Source organism: Myxocyprinus asiaticus, chromosome 29 (assembly GCF_019703515.2).
Source record: "Myxocyprinus asiaticus isolate MX2 ecotype Aquarium Trade chromosome 29, UBuf_Myxa_2, whole genome shotgun sequence".
Lineage (NCBI taxonomy): Eukaryota > Metazoa > Chordata > Actinopteri > Cypriniformes > Catostomidae > Myxocyprinus > Myxocyprinus asiaticus.
Window position 1 is genome coordinate 7,119,355 of NC_059372.1, and position 20,232 is coordinate 7,139,586.

The 20,232-nt window shown below is 39.1% G+C and overlaps 1 protein-coding gene across 2 annotated transcripts in view; it reads left to right on the plus strand.

Annotated features, from left to right (window-relative positions):
* si:ch73-217n20.1 (complement receptor type 2) overlaps window positions 1-9,948 on the plus strand; it is a 39,049-nt gene extending 29,101 nt beyond the window's left edge. For both annotated transcript variants that reach the window (XM_051661193.1, XM_051661192.1), the window contains 4 exons: window positions 5,810-5,906; window positions 6,051-6,124; window positions 7,387-7,566; window positions 9,563-9,948. In XM_051661193.1, coding sequence (XP_051517153.1) covers window positions 5,810-5,906; window positions 6,051-6,124; window positions 7,387-7,566; window positions 9,563-9,798 — 587 coding nt within the window. In that variant the 3' untranslated portion in view covers window positions 9,799-9,948. The remainder of the gene's footprint in view (window positions 1-5,809; window positions 5,907-6,050; window positions 6,125-7,386; window positions 7,567-9,562) is intronic.
* The last annotated feature ends 10,284 nt before the right edge of the window (window positions 9,949-20,232 follow it).

The following is a 20,232-nucleotide window of genomic DNA, read 5'->3' on the forward strand; positions in this document are numbered from 1 at the left end:
GCAACATTTAAATAAATGTCCGAATTAATCACTCTGGACACTTTTGTCCATACCGAGTACAAATGCGAGATAACGGGGTGTGACTTAACTACTCCGGTTAGTTTAATAGAAAGGATTTGTAATGGCAAAATAGGGGCAAGAACTTCCTGTTCAATACAAAACCAGGGAAGGGCTCTCTCGGGTGGAAGCAAACCATGAGCCAAATGTCTGAGACTGAATGCATAATAATAAAACAAAATCATGGGTAGGCCTAGCCCACCTTTGTCAATCGGCCTATGTTACTTGTTAAAATGTAATTTGGGATATTTACCATTCCATATGAAGGACTTCGCTATACTATCAAATTGCTTGAAATAAGAGAGGGGGACATCTACAGGGAGAGATTGTAAAAGTAGTTAAATTTTGGAATACAATTGATTTTAATAACATTAACCTTCCCAATCATAGATAAATGTAATGAAGCCCACCTGCCCACATCGCTCGAAAACCTTTTAATTAAGGGGTCAAAATTAACTCTAACTAAATCACACAAATTTGCTGGGAATAAAATGCCCAAATACTTAATGCCCTGTTTGGGCCACTGAAAGGTGCACGGCTGGAAAGCCGTTACTAGGCAGTACGTTGTCAGAGCCAAAGCTTTGGATTTAGACCAGCTAACTCTGTATCCTGAGAACTTAGAAAAGGAATTAATAATTCTGTGGAGGCAAGGCATAGATCTAGTAGGGTTGGAGACAAATAACAAAATATCATCTGCGTAAAGCAAAAGCTTATGCGCCATACCTCCCGCCACCACCCCTGGAAAATCATCTTCCCTTCTTATTGCGGCTGCTAATTGTTCCAGGGCAAGACAGAACAATAATGGGGAAAGAGGGCAACCGTCCCGGGTGCCCCTATCCAGAGTAAAATAATCTGAAATGAATCAATTTCTTTGTACTGCTGCTACCGGGTGTCCAAAAAGTAACTTAATCCATCCAATAAAAGCATTCCCGAATCTGTATATTTCCAAAATCTTAAAAAGATAATCCCATTCTACCATATCAAACGCCTTTTCGCTGACAAGTGAGATGGCCGTGACCAGATTCTGATCATTTGCCACTGTCCACACGATATTGATGAAACGCCTAATATTATCAGAAGAGCTGCGGCCCCGAATAAATCCCACCTGATCTATATGTATAAGTGATGTCATAACTTCACTTAATCGGTTAGCCAGAATCTTTGACAGTATTTTAATGTCTAGCTGGATCAAGGAAATTGGATGATAACTCTTACACTCGCTTGGATCTTTGTCTTTTTTAATAATCAGACTGATCCGGGCTTGTGTCATGGTTGGTGGAAGCTTTCCATTCTTTAATGAATATCCGTATAAACTTCTAACAAAAGTGGAGCCAGCTCTGTAGCATAAGATCTAAAAAACTCGGTGGCAAAGCCATCTGGCCCCGGAGCCTTGCCTGTAGGCAAGGCCTTAATTACCTCACTAAGCTCCTCCAAGGCTATCTCAGAATCAAGAGAATTGTTTTGCTCAGTCGTCAGTTTAGGAAGTTGTAATGGTTCCACAAAAGTTCTAATATCTTCATCAGTAGATGAAGAAATGGAACTATAGAGATCAAGATAGAATTCTTTAAAAGCATTATTAATATCAATGGCCAAGGTAAATATTTCTCCACCAGCAAATTTCACTGAGGTAATGGTAGAAAAAAACTGTCTCTGCTTTATATATCTAGCCAAAAGCTTCCCTGCTTTGTCCCCCGACTCAAAGTATGACTGTCTTGCCCTGAATAGCCAAAACTCCACCTTCCGCGACAAAATAGTATTATATCTATATTTCAGTCGGGCCAATTCTCTGAGGCCATCATATGACATTCGGCACTTCAGCTCTGCCTCTGCACTTTTAATATTTCTTTCTAGCTACACGAGTTCTTGTGCTTTGGATTTTTTGATGAATGAGGCATACTGTATGATCCGACCCCTAAGAACTGCCTTAAGTGCCTCCCAAGCCACACCCACAGAAGATACTGAGGACCAATTGGTCTCCATATAAACACTGATTTGAGTCTTTAACATTTGTTGGAAATCAGGATTTTGCAAAAGTGATACATTAAAGCGCCAACTAAATGATTTCTTTTTCTCCGTATGTGCCAATACCTCTAAACTCACCAGGGTGTGATCTGAGACTAAGATGTTGCCAATTGAGCAATCAACAACAGATGAAATGAGGGACTTAGATATAAATAAAAAAAAATCTATTCTAGAATAAATCTTATGGACTGATGAAAAAAATGTATAGTCCCTCCCAGATGGGTTCAAAAGTCTCCAAATATCTGTAAGACCAAGATTTTTACACATCCTGTGAAGCGTCAGTGTTGCTTTAGGGGGCTTACACACATTTGCTTCACTATGATCAAGGACTGTGTCCATCAAAAGATTAAAGTCTCCTCCCAATATTATATCATGAGGGGTGCCACAAATTTATCTTTAATTTGTTTGACTCATACTAACATTTTGATATATTAGAAAAAATTGATTGTGTGTCAAAAACAAGATTATAAAGACCACATTCCCCATTAGTGCAACAATCAAACCCGAACTTCCACCCAAACAAAACAGACAGAAAAAAGAAAAACGTGTGCATTAACCCCCATGCGTGACAGCGCCAACCGGCATCGTACGCCTAAGAGAGTCCCTGCAACAACTTTGCCATCGGATTGCTCAAGTCTGGTGCTTCTTTACAAATTTCGTGAGGCGAAATTACATAGCATACTTTGTAAAACAAACTCGTGCCAATAGGCAGAATAAACACTAAGAACGTGTAGATTCATTCACAGAACTCTCTTGAAGGTATGTTCCTCTGCAAAACAAGTTCCAGTCTCTAACGGAACCAGCACAAAAAAAATAAAATAATAAAAAAAAAAAGCCCTTCAGGCAGATGACTTAATCCTTCCGATGTCCTGCAAAAAATATTCCACAAAACAATCTCCAGCCAATAGGAGGCATAAGCACAAAGAACGAGCAAATTCATCCACAACTGTCCCGAAGGAGAGTTATTCCACAAAACAAACTCCAGCCACTAGGCGGAACCAGCACAAGAAGAAACAAAACAGGCATCCTGGTTCCTTGGACGGTGAAGTGAATATTTAACAGGGTTAAGTTCACTTGGAGGCCACATAAGAAACACACCATGACTTCCTCAGTCCAGACATCGCTTGTTGTGGGCATGTAGATATTTTGCGGCCATCCTTAGAATCCATTCTCAATCTGGCTGGGAACTTCAGTGTAAAAGCGATCTTCCGTCAATGCAAAAGTTTCTTGAAGAAGTGTTATTCCACAAAACAAACTCCAGCCGCTATGCGGAACCAACACAAACAGACACAAAAAATGGCGCACAGCTTCTTCGGACAGCCAAATGTATGTACAGTGAGACAGCTCACTCGGGGGCCACATGAGAAACATCAAATGGTTTACTCATCCCATTGTTTCTATGAAGGACAATGCTTGCTTGGGACATGTAAATACTTTGCGGCCATCCTTAGTATCTGTTCTCAGTTTGGCCAGAAACGTCAGTGCAAAGCGATCTTCCGTTAAAGTAAGAGATTCTTGCATTCCTTGAATCGTCAAAAAGTCCGGGAACAAGAAAATTTTGTGATTCTTCCAAGAAAACTTTAATTTGCTCCTCGCCTCGTGTAACAATAGATTTTTATTGGATGATCTCAGAAATTTGGCCAGAATTGATCATTTTTATATATTTTTTTCTCATAGCAGTAAAGATAAATTTTTTTATTTTTTTATTTTTTGCATTATGATTATGAGAATTCAGGGAAAAATGTGCCCAATTGCAATGGAACAAAATCTTAATGGTTTAATTTTCTTTAACCTCATGAGACCCCTGCATGAATGCTGTGTGCATTTTCCATTTCCCTTTTGATTTGTAACTAGTAGCACCTAATAAACAAGCAAAAAATTCTAGAGCAAATAGTCATCCTAAAAATGTGTCCACATATGTGGACTAAATTGTGAAATTTTAAATAATACCAAGCTGTAGAAAGTCCGATTTTTTTTTATTTTTTTTTCATCAAATTGTTTATGTTTCCAGAAGTGTTGGTTATTCATGTTTTTGAGATGTTACAGATATTTCATCAGAAATTAGCATTATTAATTCAGATTCAAAGTATCATCCAATCACTGCCAACCATGTTAAAATAAAATCATACATTATAAATTCTGAATCTATGTACTGATTATCATTGTCCCATGTCTGCCAAACATGTTGAGTTGTTCAAACATCATCTGCAGCCTGAAATTGAACTTTTTGTCGGATTTTAGGAGTGAATGCATTGGAAAGCTATAGGATGCTCCCTTGTTCCCTTGCTCCCTATTTAGTGAATAACTTAACCTCCAGTGTGCTGTCTGTCTGCATTGGTCTCAGAACAGTTTGAAATCCATAACTCCATATAAAGCCTCTGAAAGCAACATTGTTCAGCTTTTGGATGAACCCATTGATTCTCAATGTGAAAATGCACAGTGAATACAGGAATGCATTTTCTAAAGTTAATGACTAGAACCATATTGTACAGTGATAACAAAATAAAATAGAACAATTTATATTAAAATGAACCAAATGACCCACAGATATTTTATTGTTATTTCTACTTTTGAGGGAACAATGTCCCAAAATCCACATATGTGGACATCACGTTTATCAGCACGCTGACGCGAGGAAAATAAAGCGGCATATCAAACAAAACTAGAGACGGTGCTCTTTACTCCCAAACAGGTTTCAGTGAGAAAACTTAAAGAGGTTTATTACCAGAGGCACTTTTGTTGGCTCTGTGCCAGAAGAAGCGATTAACGAAAATCAACTTCATGTTACTGTGTCACGTACTTCGGTGCGCCAGAAGTTTAACCCTTAAATGACAGTCTAGAGTCTTGTGAACAGTATTCAGTCGGTTTAAATTAATTTAAATTATGCGTTGCGTATAGCGAAGCCAAAATATAATGTCCACGCATGTGGATGCGGGGTCGCACAAGGTTAAAGCAGTATTCTTGGTTCAATACAAGTTAAGCTCAATCGACAGCATTTGTGACATAATGTTGATTACCACAGAAATACATTTCGACTCGTCCCTCCTTTTCTTTAAAAAAAGCAAAAGTCTGGTTTACAGTGAGGTGTTTATAATGGAAGTGAATGGGGCCAATCAGTAAACATTAAAATACTCACTGTTTCAAAAGTATAGCCACAAGACATAAACAATATGTGTGTTAATATGATTTTAGTGTGATAAAATTGCTTGTTTACCTTTTCTGTGTAAAGTTAGATACAATTTTACAACTTTGTTGCCATGACGACATAACACTGTTAACCCTTAATCCCTAAAACGACTGTAAAAATTATGATTTTAACAACTTTACAGCTCAAATAATACGTTTTAATAGAAGAATTAATGTACTAAATGTGCTAACAATTAAGTGCTTTTATAAAATTACAAGCTTCACATTTCTGCCTTTAAATCCCTCCAGAAACTGTCCCCATTCACTTTCATTGTAAGTGTCTCACTGTAACCTCGATTTTCATGTTTTTTAAAGAAAAGGAGGGGCGGGTTGAAATACATTTTTGTTGTAATCAACATTATGCCACAAATGCTGTTGACTGATGTTGATTGGTGTTGAACCCGGAATATTCCTTTAAGCAAAATACTATTTCTTGTTTTTCTTTTGATTTTATGATCAAATATGACCCAGTGTGTTTTTGACAGGTTTTGTACAATTGACCCTACAAGTTATTTTGTAATTTATATGTATGTTTTATCAAAAGGGAAAAAATGTGGTTCTGCTGGAGAGATTTCCTATGGCCGCTTTGAATACACCGGCGTGTCATTCGGAGATTCGGCTAAAGCTGTCTGTCAAGAAGGGTGAGAGACAATGATATTTATAGCCTTATGCTGATGATTAAATTGTATTGATACTGCTTGTGTTTTTATCGTATTGTGGGGACTTGAAGTAAATTCTCACAAGGATTTTAGCCAATTTTGTGTTTTGTGGTTCTGTTATTGCAGGTATGAGCTGATTGGTCCAGCTGTGAGGTACTGCCTGGATGGAGGCTGGAACGGAAGGATCCCTGTGTGTGAACGTATGACTGTTTGCTTGCATTTCTTATGTTAATATGACATTATGTGGCTTCTACAGTGGCCCAACAAAGTATTTAGACACTCAAGACACACTGAATTGTCCGAATGTCATTGCATTGAATAACAAAACATCAAACCAAGTGGCATCGGCAGACAGATGATCCTAGACCATTTTTCAGAATTAACTTTTAGCAATTTATACTTTTAACCAACTAGTGTCAAGGCGATTTTCAGTGGAAGTTTACACAGGTGTCCTAGCCAATAAACAACACACATTAACTATGGATGTGTTCCACTAACATTTGACAACCACAAAGTGTCACAAATACTTTTTGTCTTCAGTTTAAACAGCAGGTATATTATTTTATCATTTGAAAACTAACAAATGTCTTTTTGTGAGATGTTTTGCTAGAAAAGTGTGGCGCTATCTTTCTTAAAAATAAATGCTACTTTAACCAAGTGTATCTGTCTGCATCCCTCAAGACGACAAGGTACACCCACTACACGATGCGCCCACTCCAAATAGATCACAAAGCGATTCTATTGGCTGAAAGAACTTTTCAAATCCTTTGTAATCGCTGTACGATTCATGTTGTCTCAACTATGTAAATATGACAAATAGTAACTTTTAAATTATGTCGCATAACATATTATTAAACCGAAGATATAAATGGTCAAATTGAAAATGTTTCTGGTCTGTTTTCTCCAGTTAGCACACAAGCTAACCGGTTAGCCTTTTAGCTTAGCATCTTCTCATTTTCATCACGCTTCTCCTCATTGTCGCCACCTAATGACACAGCGATTTTACTGTATTCAATAAAACTTTTATGTTGCAGTATAGTATATATAAAGACTAATAAAGTAAGTAATAATAAATCAGGAAATGTAAATAAAGTTTCCAAATAAGAAAAGGCACTATATATAGGACTACGTACTGCATAATTATCTTCCTTTTCTTAAACTAACCTCGATTATGTTACTTTGAATTATAAATAAACCACTGTATTTTGCTTAATTGTACGGTATCCATGTGTGTCCTCCCCATTTATGTTACTCACCCTTGAGCCGGGTGGTTTGTAACAGAGTCCGAATCATTTTCATGGCCACTTTATACAGCATATAACACAAAAGTTCATTCACAAGAATGTGTTCTTTAATGCATGCCATTTGTTTAGGTTATGAATCTATTTTCTGCTATTAGACATGGTGACCTGCTGTTTCATAGTTGGATGACATGTGAAGTGTGTTTTTGAATTTGTTGTAGCTGTTCACTGCCCTCCGCCCCCAGTGGTCAAAGATGCCGACATGTTTGACCCCACATATGACTACGTTCCCTTCGGTTACGCACTGTCCTATCGCTGCCGTACTGGCGCTCTGATTGGTGAAAGGGACATACACTGCACCCAGAATGGTACCTGGAGCGCCCCTCCTCCTAAATGTAAAGGTAATGATTGAGTTTGTGTGTGGTCATTGAGGTATGTCATACTTGATAGAAGACTATGCAGTTATTGATGTAGGAGGAGTATAGGGTAAGATGAACCATCCCATGCACTTGCCATAGATGTGGCTGTCTTGTCGGGCACTTCTCACACACCTTACAGTCTAGCTGATCCCACAAAAGCTCAATGGGGTTAAGATCCATAACACTCTTTTCCAATTATCTGTTGTCCAATGTCTGTGTTTCTTTGCCCACTCTAACCTTTTCTTTTTGTTTTTCTGTTTCAAAAGTGGCTTTTTTGCCCTAATATTGACCTTAAGTCATTACAGTCTATTGCATACTTTGGCAACTCAAAAACAAACACAAAGACAATGTTAAGCTTCATTTAATGAACCAAATATCTTTCATCTGTGTTTGATATAATAGCAAGTGATTTTCTAGTACCAAATTGGCAATTTAGCATGATTACTCAAGGATAAAGTGTTGGAGTGATGGCTGCTGTCTAGATTTGATCAAAAATGACTTTTTTTTCAAATAGTGATGGTGCTGTTTTTTACATCAGTAATGTTCTGACTATACTTTGTGATCAGTTGAATGCCACTTTAGTGAATTAAAGTACCAATTTCTTTCCAAAACAGCAAAATCTGTTCATTATTCCAAACTTTTGGCTGCCAGTGTGTATATATATATATATATATATATATATATATATATAAACTCAGCAAAAAAAGAAACGTCCTCTCACTTTCAACTGCTTTTATTTTCAGCAAAATTATTATGTGTAAATATTTGTATGAACATAAAAAGATTCAACAACTAAGACATGAACTGAACAAGTTTCACAGACATGTGACTAACAGAAATGGAATAATGTGTCCCTGAACAAATCTGGTGTGGCCACCAGCTGCATTAAGTACTGCAGTGCATCTCCTCCTCATGGACTGCACCAGATTTGCCAGTTCTTGCTGTGAGATGTTACCCCACTCTTCCACCAAGGCTCTTGCAAGTTCCTGGACATTTCTGGGGGGAATGGCCCTAGCCCTCACCCTCTGATCCAACAGGTCCCAGATGTGCTCAATGGGATTGAGATCCGGGCTCTTCGCTGGCCATGGCAGAACACTGACATTCCTGTCTTGCAGGAAATCACACACAGAACGAGCAGTATGGCTGGTGGCAATGTCATGTCAGGATGAGTCTGCAGGAAGGGTACCACATGAGGGAGGAGGATGTCTTCCCTGTAACACACAGTGTTGAGATTGCCTGCAATGACAGCAAGCTCAGTCCGATGATGCTGTGACACACCGCCCCAGACCATGACGGATCCTCCATCTCCAAATCGATCCCGCTCCAGAGTACAGGCCTCGGTGTAACGTTCATTCCTTCGACGATAAATGCGAGTCCGACCATCACCCCTGGTGAGACAAAACTGTGACTTGTCAGTGAAGAGCACTTTTTGCCGGTGATGTCTGGTAAGAACCTGCCTTACAACAGGCCTACAAGCCCTCAGTCTTAGGCGTCTCACAGTACGGACATTGCAATTTATTGCCCTGGCGACATCTGCAGTCCTCATGCCTCCATGCAGCATGTCTAAGGCACGTTCACGCAGATGAGCAGGGACCCTGGGCATCTTTCTTTTGGTGTTTTTCAGAGTCAGTAGAAAGGTATCTTTAGTGTCCTTAGTTTTTATAACTGTGACCTTAATTGCTTACCGTCTGTAAGCTGTTAGTGTCTTAACGACCGTTCCACAGGTGCATGTTCATTAATTGTTTATGGTTCATTGAACAAGCATGGAAAACATTGTTTAAATCCTTTACAATAAAGATCTGTAAAGTTATTTGGATTTTTACAAAATTCTTTAAAAAAAATTATATATATATAGTTTATACTGTCACTTAAGTAAAAACTGGCTCATCTTACCCTACATCTTACCCCACTTTTGCACAACAATTTCTTATAAGCTACAGACATGCAAATTAACACTGTTTCTCATTATGCCTTTTAGATGTCTTCTGCCCTGTCCCAAAAGTTCCAAATGGATCCAGAATGATGGGCTTTAGGTCTGTCTATAGATTCGGGAACACCGTCATGTTCACCTGCAGTCCTGGTTATAAGCTTAAAGGAGAAAATTACATCGCCTGTGGACAAGATGGAGAGTGGAAACCAAACCTCCCGCAATGTGTGAACACTGGCAGACATCATTTTAAACGCCACAGTCACCGGGTCTCCACCAACATGTAGTGACATCATGCAAACACTGGGGTGTCCAGAACAGAAGTTTGCACACTGAGTGATGGCACTCATATGGCTTTCTCTGGCTCCATAAGAATCCTAATGAAGGACTTTTCAAATTACTGCATTTCATTAAATTAAATATAAGCAGAATACTTATTTACTATGACTTTTTATTTTCACAGAAAATTTTGAGTAAAGATTTAAAACACCAAAAATCTAAAGAAGCTTTCTGAAATATAAAAAAATTTTTACAACTGATTTCAAATTTTATATTTATGTATTCTACTAATGGTATAAGCTACAGCATTTGTAATATTTTTTCCATTTGTTTTTCTCCCTTGTTGACTCTTTATAACCCATAAATGAGAAAAAATATCAATCTCTTTTGTTTAAATCAATCAGTAAAAAAATAAATTTAAAAAATGTCAAGAATGACACCAAAATGTTTGGTTACTTATAACACAAAACTGAGGCAAACAAAGCAACGTTTAATATATGACTGTGTGTAATTTATGTTGCGGAACAAAATGTCCAAGTGTCTTAATGTTTACCACAGACCTTATTTTACTTAAAACTGCTATTATAAAAAGAAATAGGAAAATCCAGAAGGAACTCATGGCTCAACTCGAAAATGCTAATTTGCGGGTTTTTGGACTTCAACCCAAACAGCTCTTTTCCATTGATAGCTGACGGTTAGTTCTTCTATGGATTCTTTTCACACTTCTGCATTCGCAAAGCAGAAGTCATCATAGTTGGGTAAACTATGGCGGCGATCGGGAAGAACAGTAATAACCAGTGTCACTGCAGTGTTCCTGTTTGCACAAATTCTAAAAGAAAAGACCCGGATTTGTGTTTCCATGAATTTCCAAAAGATGCTAAACTTTGTACGAGCTCAGTGGGTTCAGGGAATTAAACGTGAAGTGGATAACTTCGTTATTAATCGAGGAAGCACTTTCATCTGTGGACAGTATTTTCAAGATGAGGACTTACAGCAGTCGTGCACAGGTGGAATTGTGAAACGTTTTGAAATCTGAGCTGTACCTCACGGTTTCACTGGAATGATTACATATCACGACTGTCACAAGAATGTGTGTTTGACAGGGTTAGGAGTCAGATGGAGCGGGACATGGGTCCTTCACATCTTGCGTCGCCCACCATCAGGTATTAGTTTCACCAGGTACAACTCACAGATTTGTTAACTGTGCCCTCTTTTTTGCAATTTATGGTGACAGATTTGTAGATCATTCCTTTAATACAGAAATATGTGCCTGCTGATTGAACGCACAACCTCTCAGTAATCGACCTACCTTCGTATTCGTGCATATAACCCTCGAAAAACAACTTGTAACCTTTGTTGACTTTAGATTTAACTGTTGCTGGCCGATGTGGTCAACGTCTCCAAACATAAATGCAGGCAAAACTTTTAAGGACTGTGAAAACGCATACACCTCGGCAGCGTCCATAGTTGCATTTACCCAACTGTGAGGACTATAACTTTGTGAATGCAGAAGTGTGAAAAGGGTCCATTCAGTGTTGACTGCCAGGAAAGGGCATTAACACGGGGTTCCGCTTGACAAAGTGTATTGTCGTTAATGTAGTTGAGGTTGAAAACTCCAGTGAGTTAATTTACTTGTTTTTCTGATTTAAAGTGAAGCATCATTATTCTGTTTTGCCTTGAGAAAAACCAATGTAATTGTAATGTCTGTGGATGTTCCTCTACTATGTGTACCTCAACATTGGTTGTAAATGAAAATGTATTCACGGAAAATGCTGAGGAAATGACTGATATTGCTTTGTGAAGTTGTTTTTTATTGAAACACACAACAGGATTCAAATATGGCGAACCAGACCTGACGCAGATGGACTACAAAACTTCCATTAGCCTCTGTGAAAACAAGCACCTGTGGACTAAAACTCTAAAAGATAGTTCACCTAAAAATGAAAATTCTCTCAACCTCGTGCCTTCTAAAATGTCTATGAATGACTGTCTTCTGCTGAACACAAACCAAGATTTTTAGAATAGTATTTCTGCTCTGTGGCTTCATACAATGCAAGTGAATGGGGATCAGACCTTTAAAAGCTCCAAAAATGAGAAAGTCTGCATAGTAATCCATTAGACTCCAGTGGTTTAATCTTCTGAAGTGATCCAGTTGGTTTTGGGTGAGAACAGACCAGAATATAACTCATTTTCACTGTACATCTTGTCATTGCAGTCTCTAGGCACAATCATGATTTTAAGATCGATTACACTTCCTAGTGCTTGACACGTGCGCAGAGCACTAGATGGCTTTATAGGAAGCGTAATCAAGCTTGAAATCATGATGGCCAAGGAGACTGCTGTCAAGATAAAATTACAGTTTGGTCTGTCTTCACCCAAAACCAATTGGATCGCTTCAAAAGGCATTTAAGTCTGAAGGATTGTTTTTGCTGACTTTCTCCTTTTTGAGCTTCAAAGGCCTGATCACCATTCACTTGCATTGTATGGACCTACAGAGCTGAGATATTCCAAAAATCTTAATGCGTGTTCAGCAGAAGAAAGTCAAACACATCTGGGATGGCATGAGGGTGAGTAAATGAGAATTTTTGTGTAAACTAACCTCTCAATGACAGTGACTTTTGAAACTGTAATGTGTAATATTATGATATCTAAAAATGGGGGGAAAAAATTTAGCTTTACATTAGTTCCATAATCTAAAAGTTTTGAAGGCTAGTGAAAGATTAATTAAAAAAAAATTGTTCATCAACTTTAACCTTAAAGTAACTTTCTATCAGACTCCCTGCCACTGTAGCTCTCAAATCTTGGTTGTGTCATTTAGGCATATATTCTACTTTGCAGTGATCTGATATCGCAAAACATGAACCACTTGGCATCAATAGTGTCAAACCTGTTGCACCACATCTGTTGCCATACAAATGAGTTGAGTGGCAGAGATACATATCCAAAAAAACAAAGTTTACAAAAACACAAAATCCAGAAAATGGTCAAGCTTGGTAATTTAATGACAATGTGGAGGTACACAGTATCAAGTAACATGTGGAAAACTACCATCAAAGACTATACTGTACATGTTAAGGTTTTCGCCACTGGTTGAGACAACGGGGCAAGGCCTGCCACTGGCCATCTAGTCCACATGTGACATGGTGAGCCAATCATATCAAAGCCACCTGCACATGAATATCACAGTGTCTTTGGGTTTGTACGATGGCCTCACTCCATTTGTCATCACTCCAGTTACCACTACAGGTATGGAACAAGTCACTGTTACAACACCAGAGACCATCTGCTTCACATAGTTGCTGCGCTCCATTCAGACTGAATCCAGGAGAGCAGGTGATCTGAACCACAGTGGGGTTTTTTTTTTTTTTTTTTTTTTTGGAATACAATTCATTTTAATAACATTAACCTTCCCAATCATAGATAAATGTAATGAAGCCCACCTGCCCACATCGCTCGAAAACCTTTTTAATAAAGTGTCAAAATTAACTAACTAAATCACACAAATTTGCTGGGAATAAAATACCCAAATACTTAATTCCCTGTTTGGGCCACTGGAAGGCCGTTACCAGGCAGTATGCTGTCAGAACCAAAGCTTCGGATTTAGACCAATTAACTCTGTATCCTGAGAACTTAGAAAAGGAATTAATCATTCTGTGGAGGCAAGGCATAGATCTAGTGGGGTCGGAGACCAATAATAAAATATCATTTGCGTAAAGCAAAAGCTTATGCGCCACACCTCCCGCCATCACCCCTGGAAAATCATCCTCCTTTCTTTTCGTGGCTGCTAATGGTTCCAGGGCAAGACAGAACAATAATTGGGAAAGAAGGCAACCCTGCAGGTGCCCCTATCCAGAGTAAAATAATCTGAAATTAATCCATTCGTTTGTACCGCCACTACTGGGTGTCTATAAAGTAACTTAATCCATCCAATAAAAGCATTCCCGAACCCATACATTTCCAAAATATTAAAAAGATATTCCCATTCTACCATATCGAATGCCTTTTCGGCATCAAGTGAGATGGCTGATCTGATCATTCGCCACTGACTACATGATATTGATGAAACACATAATGTTATATAAGAGCTACAGCCCTGAATAAACCCCACCTGAACTAAACTCAGCAAAAAAAGAAATGTCCCTTTTTCAGAACACTGTATTTTAAAGATAATTTTGTAAAAATCCAAATAACTTTACAGATCTTTATTGTAAAGGATTTAAACAATGTTTTCCATGCTTGCTCAATAAACCATAAACAATTAATGAACATGCACCTGTGGAACGGTCATTAAGACACTAACAGCTTACAGATGGTAGGCAATTAAGGTCACAGTTATAAAAACTTAGGACACTATAGAGACCTTTCTACTGACGTAGAAATCTGAAGAAAGATGCCCAGGTTTCCCTGCTCATCTACATGAACATGCCTTAGGCATGCTGCATGGAGGCATGATGACTGCAGATGTGGCCAGGGCAATAAATTGCAATGTCCGTACTGTAAGACGCCTAAGACTGTGCTACAGGGAGACAGGAAGGACAGCTGATTGTCCTCGCAGTGGCAGACCATGTGTAACAACACCTGCACAGGATCGGTACATCCGAATATCACACCTGCGGGACAGGTACAGTTACAACAGGAAAGCACAATCCCTCCATCAGTTCTCAGACTTTCAGCAACAGGCTGAGAGAGGCTGGACTGTGGGCTTGTAGGCCTGTTGTAAGGCAGGTGCTTACCAGACATCACCGGCAACAACGTCACCTATGGGCACAAACCCATCTTCGCTGGACCAGACAGGACTGGCAAAAAGTGCTCTTCACTGACGAGTCGTGGTTTTGTCTCACCAAGGGTGATGGTCGGACTCGCATTTATCATCGAAGGAATGAGCATTACACCAAGGCATGTACTCTGTTCTCTGGAGCAGGATCGATTTGGAGGTGGAGGGTTTGTCATGGTCTGGGGCGGTGTGTCACAGCATCAACGGACTGAGCTTGATGTCATTGCAGGCAATCTCAACACTGTGCATTACAGGGAAGACATCCTCCTCCCTCATGTGGTACCCTTCTTGCAGGCTCATCCTGACATGACCCTCTAGCATGACAATGCCACCAGCCATACTGCTCATTCTGTGCGTGATTTCCTGCAATGTCAGTGTTCTGCCATGGCCAGCGAAGAGCCTGGATCTCAATCCCATTGAGCACATCTGGGACCTGTTGGATTGGAGGGTGAGGGCTAGGGTCATTCCCACCAGAAATGTCTAGGAACTTGTAAGTGCCTTGGTGGAAGAGTGGGGTAACATCTCACAGCAAGAACTGGCAAATCTGGTGCAGTCCATGAGGAGGAGATGCACTGCAGTACTTAATGCAGCTGGTGGCCACACCAGATACTGACTGTTACTTTTTATTTTGACCCCCCCCCCCATTATTCCATTTCTGTTAGTCACATGTCTGTCAAACTTGTTCAGTTCATGTCTAAGTTGTTGAATCTTTTTATGTTCATACAAATATTAACACATATTAAGTTTTCTGAAAATGTAAAAAAAGTTGAAAGTAAGAGGACGTTTCTTTTTTTGCTGAGTTTATATGTATAAGAGATGTCATAACATTACTTAATCAGTTAGCCAACATTTTTGACAATATTTTAACATCTAGCTGGATCAGGGAAATTGGACGGTAACTCTTATACTCGCTTGGATCTTTTTAAGAATCAGACTGATCCGGGCTTGTGTCATGGTTGGCGGAAGCTTTCCATTCTTTAATGATTCCGTATAAACATCTAGCAAAAGTGGAGCCAGTTCTGTAGCATAAGATCTAAAAAAATTCAGCAGCAAAGCCATCTGGCCCCAGAGCATTGCCTGTAGGCAAGGCCTTAATTACCTCACCAAGCTCCTCCAAGGTTATCTCAGAATCAAGAGAATTGTTTTGCTCAGATGTCAGTTTAGGAAGTTCTAATGGTTCCACAAAGTTTCTAATATCTTCATCAGTAGACGAAGAAGTGGAACTATAGAGATCAAGATAGAATTCTTTAAAAGCATTATTTATATCACGCTGAGGTAAATATTTCACCACCAGCAGATTTCACTGAGGGAATGGTAGAAAAAAAACTGTCTCTGCTTATATATCTAGCCAAAAGCTTCCCTGCTTTGTCCCCCGGCTCAAAGTATGACTGTCTTGCCCTGCATAGCTAAAACTCCACCTTCTGCGACAAAATAGTATTATATCTGTATTTCAATCGGGTCAGTTCTCCGAGACCATTAGACGACATTTGGCGCTTCAGCTCTGCCTGGGCACTTTTAATATTCCCTTCGAATTTCACAAGTTCTTGTGCTTTGGATTTTTTGGTGAATGAGGCATACTGTATGATTCGGCCCCTAAGAACTGCCTTAAGTGCCTCCAAAGCCATGCCCACAGAGGATACTGAGGACCAGTTGGTCTCCATATAGACATTGATTGATTGATTTCTAGAGTAAATCTTATGTACTTATAAATAAAACCTACCAGATGGATTCAAAAGTCTCCAGATATCTTTAAGACCAAGATTTTTACACATCCTGTGAATGTTTTACACATCCTAGAGCAATGTTGCCCTAGGGGGCTTGCACAATTTTGCTTCACTATGATCAAGGACTGAGTCCATTAAAATATTAAAGTCTCCTCACAATATCATATCATGAGGGGTGCCAGCGGCTTGCAACATCCCTTCAACATCTATAAAAAAGCCCTGATCATCCACATTAGGTGTTTAAATATTAGCCAAAATAAGACTTTGCTGCTGAATTTCAGCTAAAACCATAATGACTCTTCCTAATTTATCTTTACTCTGTTCAAGACACTTGAATTGTAGATGTTTACTTATAAGTATAATGACTTCCCTGCTCTTACTCGAGCAGCACTATAAAAAAATGCCCACCCCATATCTTTCCAAATTTTTCCACTTCCTGCAGAGAAAGGTGCATTTCTTGAAGAAACACTATCATATTTATTATGCTTAAGAAGAGAAATAACCTTCCTTCTTTTTATGGGGTGCCCCAACTCATTCACATTCCACTTGGAGAGAGACAATGCAAAATATTTTTACATTTGACATAAAAAAAATTATAGATTGGGTGTCAAAAACAAGACTATAAAGACCACATTCCAACACTGGTGCAACCATTAAAACCCAAACATCCCCCGGAACAAAACAAAACGTGCGCATTAACCCTGCGCATGACAGTGGCAACTGTCGTCCATCCGTCCAAACTCAAACAGTCCATGTACACCTACGATGACTCCCGCGACAACTTTGCCGTCGGATTGCTCAAGTCCAGTGTTTCTATACAAATTTTGCAAGACAGAATTGCACAGCAAAAGATAATCTATAAAACAAACTCCAGCCAATAGGTGGAACCAGCACCAAAAAAATGCTCAGTTTCCTTAAACAGTCAAGTGAATGATCAGTGAGCCAGTCCACTCAGCTGCAACGTGGGTATCACAAAATGACTTACTCCATTGACTTTATGAAGGACATCGCTTGCTGTGGGCATGTGAATGTTTTACGGCCCTCCTTAGCATCTGTTCTCAATTTGGCCGGGAATATCAGTGCAAAAGTGAGCTTCTGTTGATGTAACATTTTCTTGAATTCCTTGAATCGATCACATTTCTCTCGTCGAATTCACAAAGTCTGGGAACAAGAAAATGCTGTGGTTTTTCCAAGAAAGCCTTCCTTTACTCCTCGCCTCGCTTAACACAAGATCTTTATCGGATGATCTCAGAAATTTGGCCAGAATTTATCGGGGCCTGTCTCCCACAACGGATCTCCGCACCATAACCCTGTGAGCTCGCTCGATTTCCAGATTATGGCCCGTTTTGTCGAGCAGATTCATAAGGATCCAATCCAGGAACTTCACCATATCCCCACTCTTTTCGGCCTCAAGAATTCCGACAATATGGACGTTATTCCACCAGCTACAGTTCTCCAAGTCCACCAACTTCTCCCAGACATGCTCCAAAACCACCTTGGTTGCTAGCGGATTAGCAGATAATTCCCTCTCCGATGACTCCAGATAATCTATCCGTTTCTCGACATCCCCCATTCTTGTAACCATCTCAGAGAACTTTGTCTCCATGGCAGTGATCGATCGATGTATCACAGCAAGATCCTCCAAATCAGCAACAACCTTCGCCAGCATTGCCGACATGCCCAGCAGCTCTGGCCGCATTTCCCGCATCTCTCTGACCAAATTGACTCCCTGGCTCACGGCCCTCTCGGGGGTATCAGCTTGAGCACGTAAGTGTCTTTTAATGTCTCCAGAGCCCAAGGAATTTGAATTCTTTGACATATTGTCCTCCTAGAACAGTTATGAAACAGAGTGCATTGCATCTCACCGGTTTATATTATTAAAAGTGTTAAAACTATCAAAGTGCGCAGAGCTCGCCGTTCACATGTCCGATCCTCGCATAGTGTCACGAGACTTGAACCACATTGTTAAACATAACCCCATGTGGGGAACCCTTAGCATCTGTGACTACCATACCATTCTTGACGTCAGCCATAGGACATTTCACCACTGAGGAACCAGAGCGAGATATCAGAACAGCATGTGGATTGTTTTTGCAAAGGAGTTTACTTTACAGACCATTTTGCAAATTAGTTTAATCAGAGTCCAGAAGTTCTCAGTCCAAAAAAAAAAAAAAAAAAAAAAAAAAGACCATTTACTTTAAACACACTTTTTTTGGACTGGGAACTTCTGGACTCTGATTACAGACTATTATGACTAGTTCATCTAGAGCTCTCATTGTACGATGAGAAATATACATATTTGCTCATTTAATGGCTGGATTACAATAAATACCTTTGCCAGAAGCTTGTAGGGAAGCACATTTCAATGTTCAAAATGTATCTTCCACTTTCAGACATAACTAGGGGGAAACAGTTTTGTTTTGAGAAGTTGTGATGTCAGTATAATAGGATAAACTCACCCTCACATATTAGGCTCGTCCCACTCCAGCCACCATCAAAACACACATAGACATGGGTTCCTCTAAAACATATCTGCAAAAGAAATCATAAATATTGTTAGTTTAGCTAATTAACCTTTTCATGAGTGGGGTCTAAATTCCCCTGCAGTGCCCCCTGGAGTGAGTTATTTTTGCACGTGACACTGCACAGCCAGTAGAGGTGGGCAGAGTGTAGAGTAATTTTTAATTTATTTTATTTTATGATTTCTTGTCATATAATAAAATACTGTATATTATATAGTAAACATGTGAACAAATGGGTTATATTTGCTGTACTGTATTTGTTTTATTCATTTCGTTTGTATAGATGTAAAAAACAAATGAACAAATAATATCAGCAGTCTGGTTTGCCTATATGCAATGTTTGACTTCTCAGACATTGTGTGTGTGGGTGTGTGACAAGTGCTAATGTAAACAGACTTGGCTGCGTGCATCGGATAATCACGCTTGATCAGCATGTTTTCACTATGTGTATACAAGTTTTAAACAGTTACTGTTTTGCTTTTTGTGACTGTCTGTTTCAGAAAACAAATGTATTATATGCCTGAAAAGACTGTGAGTTTCTGTTTGTGTGAATGAAAACTGCATCTGCACCTAATAAGTAGACGTGGCTGTGTGCATGGGAAGATTGCGTTTAGATATGATGGCTGTGCATATACAAGCTGTGAACTGATATTGTGGTACTTTGGTGACAATTAGGCTGTTTGTTACATAAAATAAACAATATGTGCTTGAAGACTCTTTGAGCAGCTGTTTGTTTGACGAATGACAACCGCTACTAATGTAAACAAATGGCAGCATACATCGGAGGAAGATTGCGTTTGATGTATTGACTGCATATAAGAGCTGTAAATTTTTATCGTGGTACTTTGGTGACAACTTGGATGTGTGTATATAAAATAAATGTATTCTGTAGTTTAAAAGACTGTATGAGTAACTGTTTGAGCGAATATAAATGACAGATGCTTAACCAGTGCAGCCTGCATCGGCGCAAAAGCAGATTTGAATCTGGCAGCTTGTAATGTAACTAATGTTGCAGAAACACATGTGACGCTGCTCTGCGGGGCCCAGTTATTAATTGTCATATATGCGTGAAGGTACATATGAAAGGGTTAAATGGCACAAACTACAGAGAGATCATAAGCCTGGTTTAATGGACAATTTAGTAGAGACTTTAAATGTGCATTTCAGTAAAATAAAAAAGCCCTGATCCTACTCTCAATTTGAAATCACTGCCAAATCAATGCATCTTTTTTATTAAAGAAATAAGATGAATGTGTCATTGTGTTTGCAGTTTCACCATGTCATTCGTTTTAAAATGAAATGTGTTTACACCATCTTCCAGTTTTGCTTTACATCATTACGGCAACAAAAAAACAAAACAAAAACCCTCATGGTGAGTATTTTAAGTTTTACGGACTGGCACCGTTCACTTCCATTGCAAGT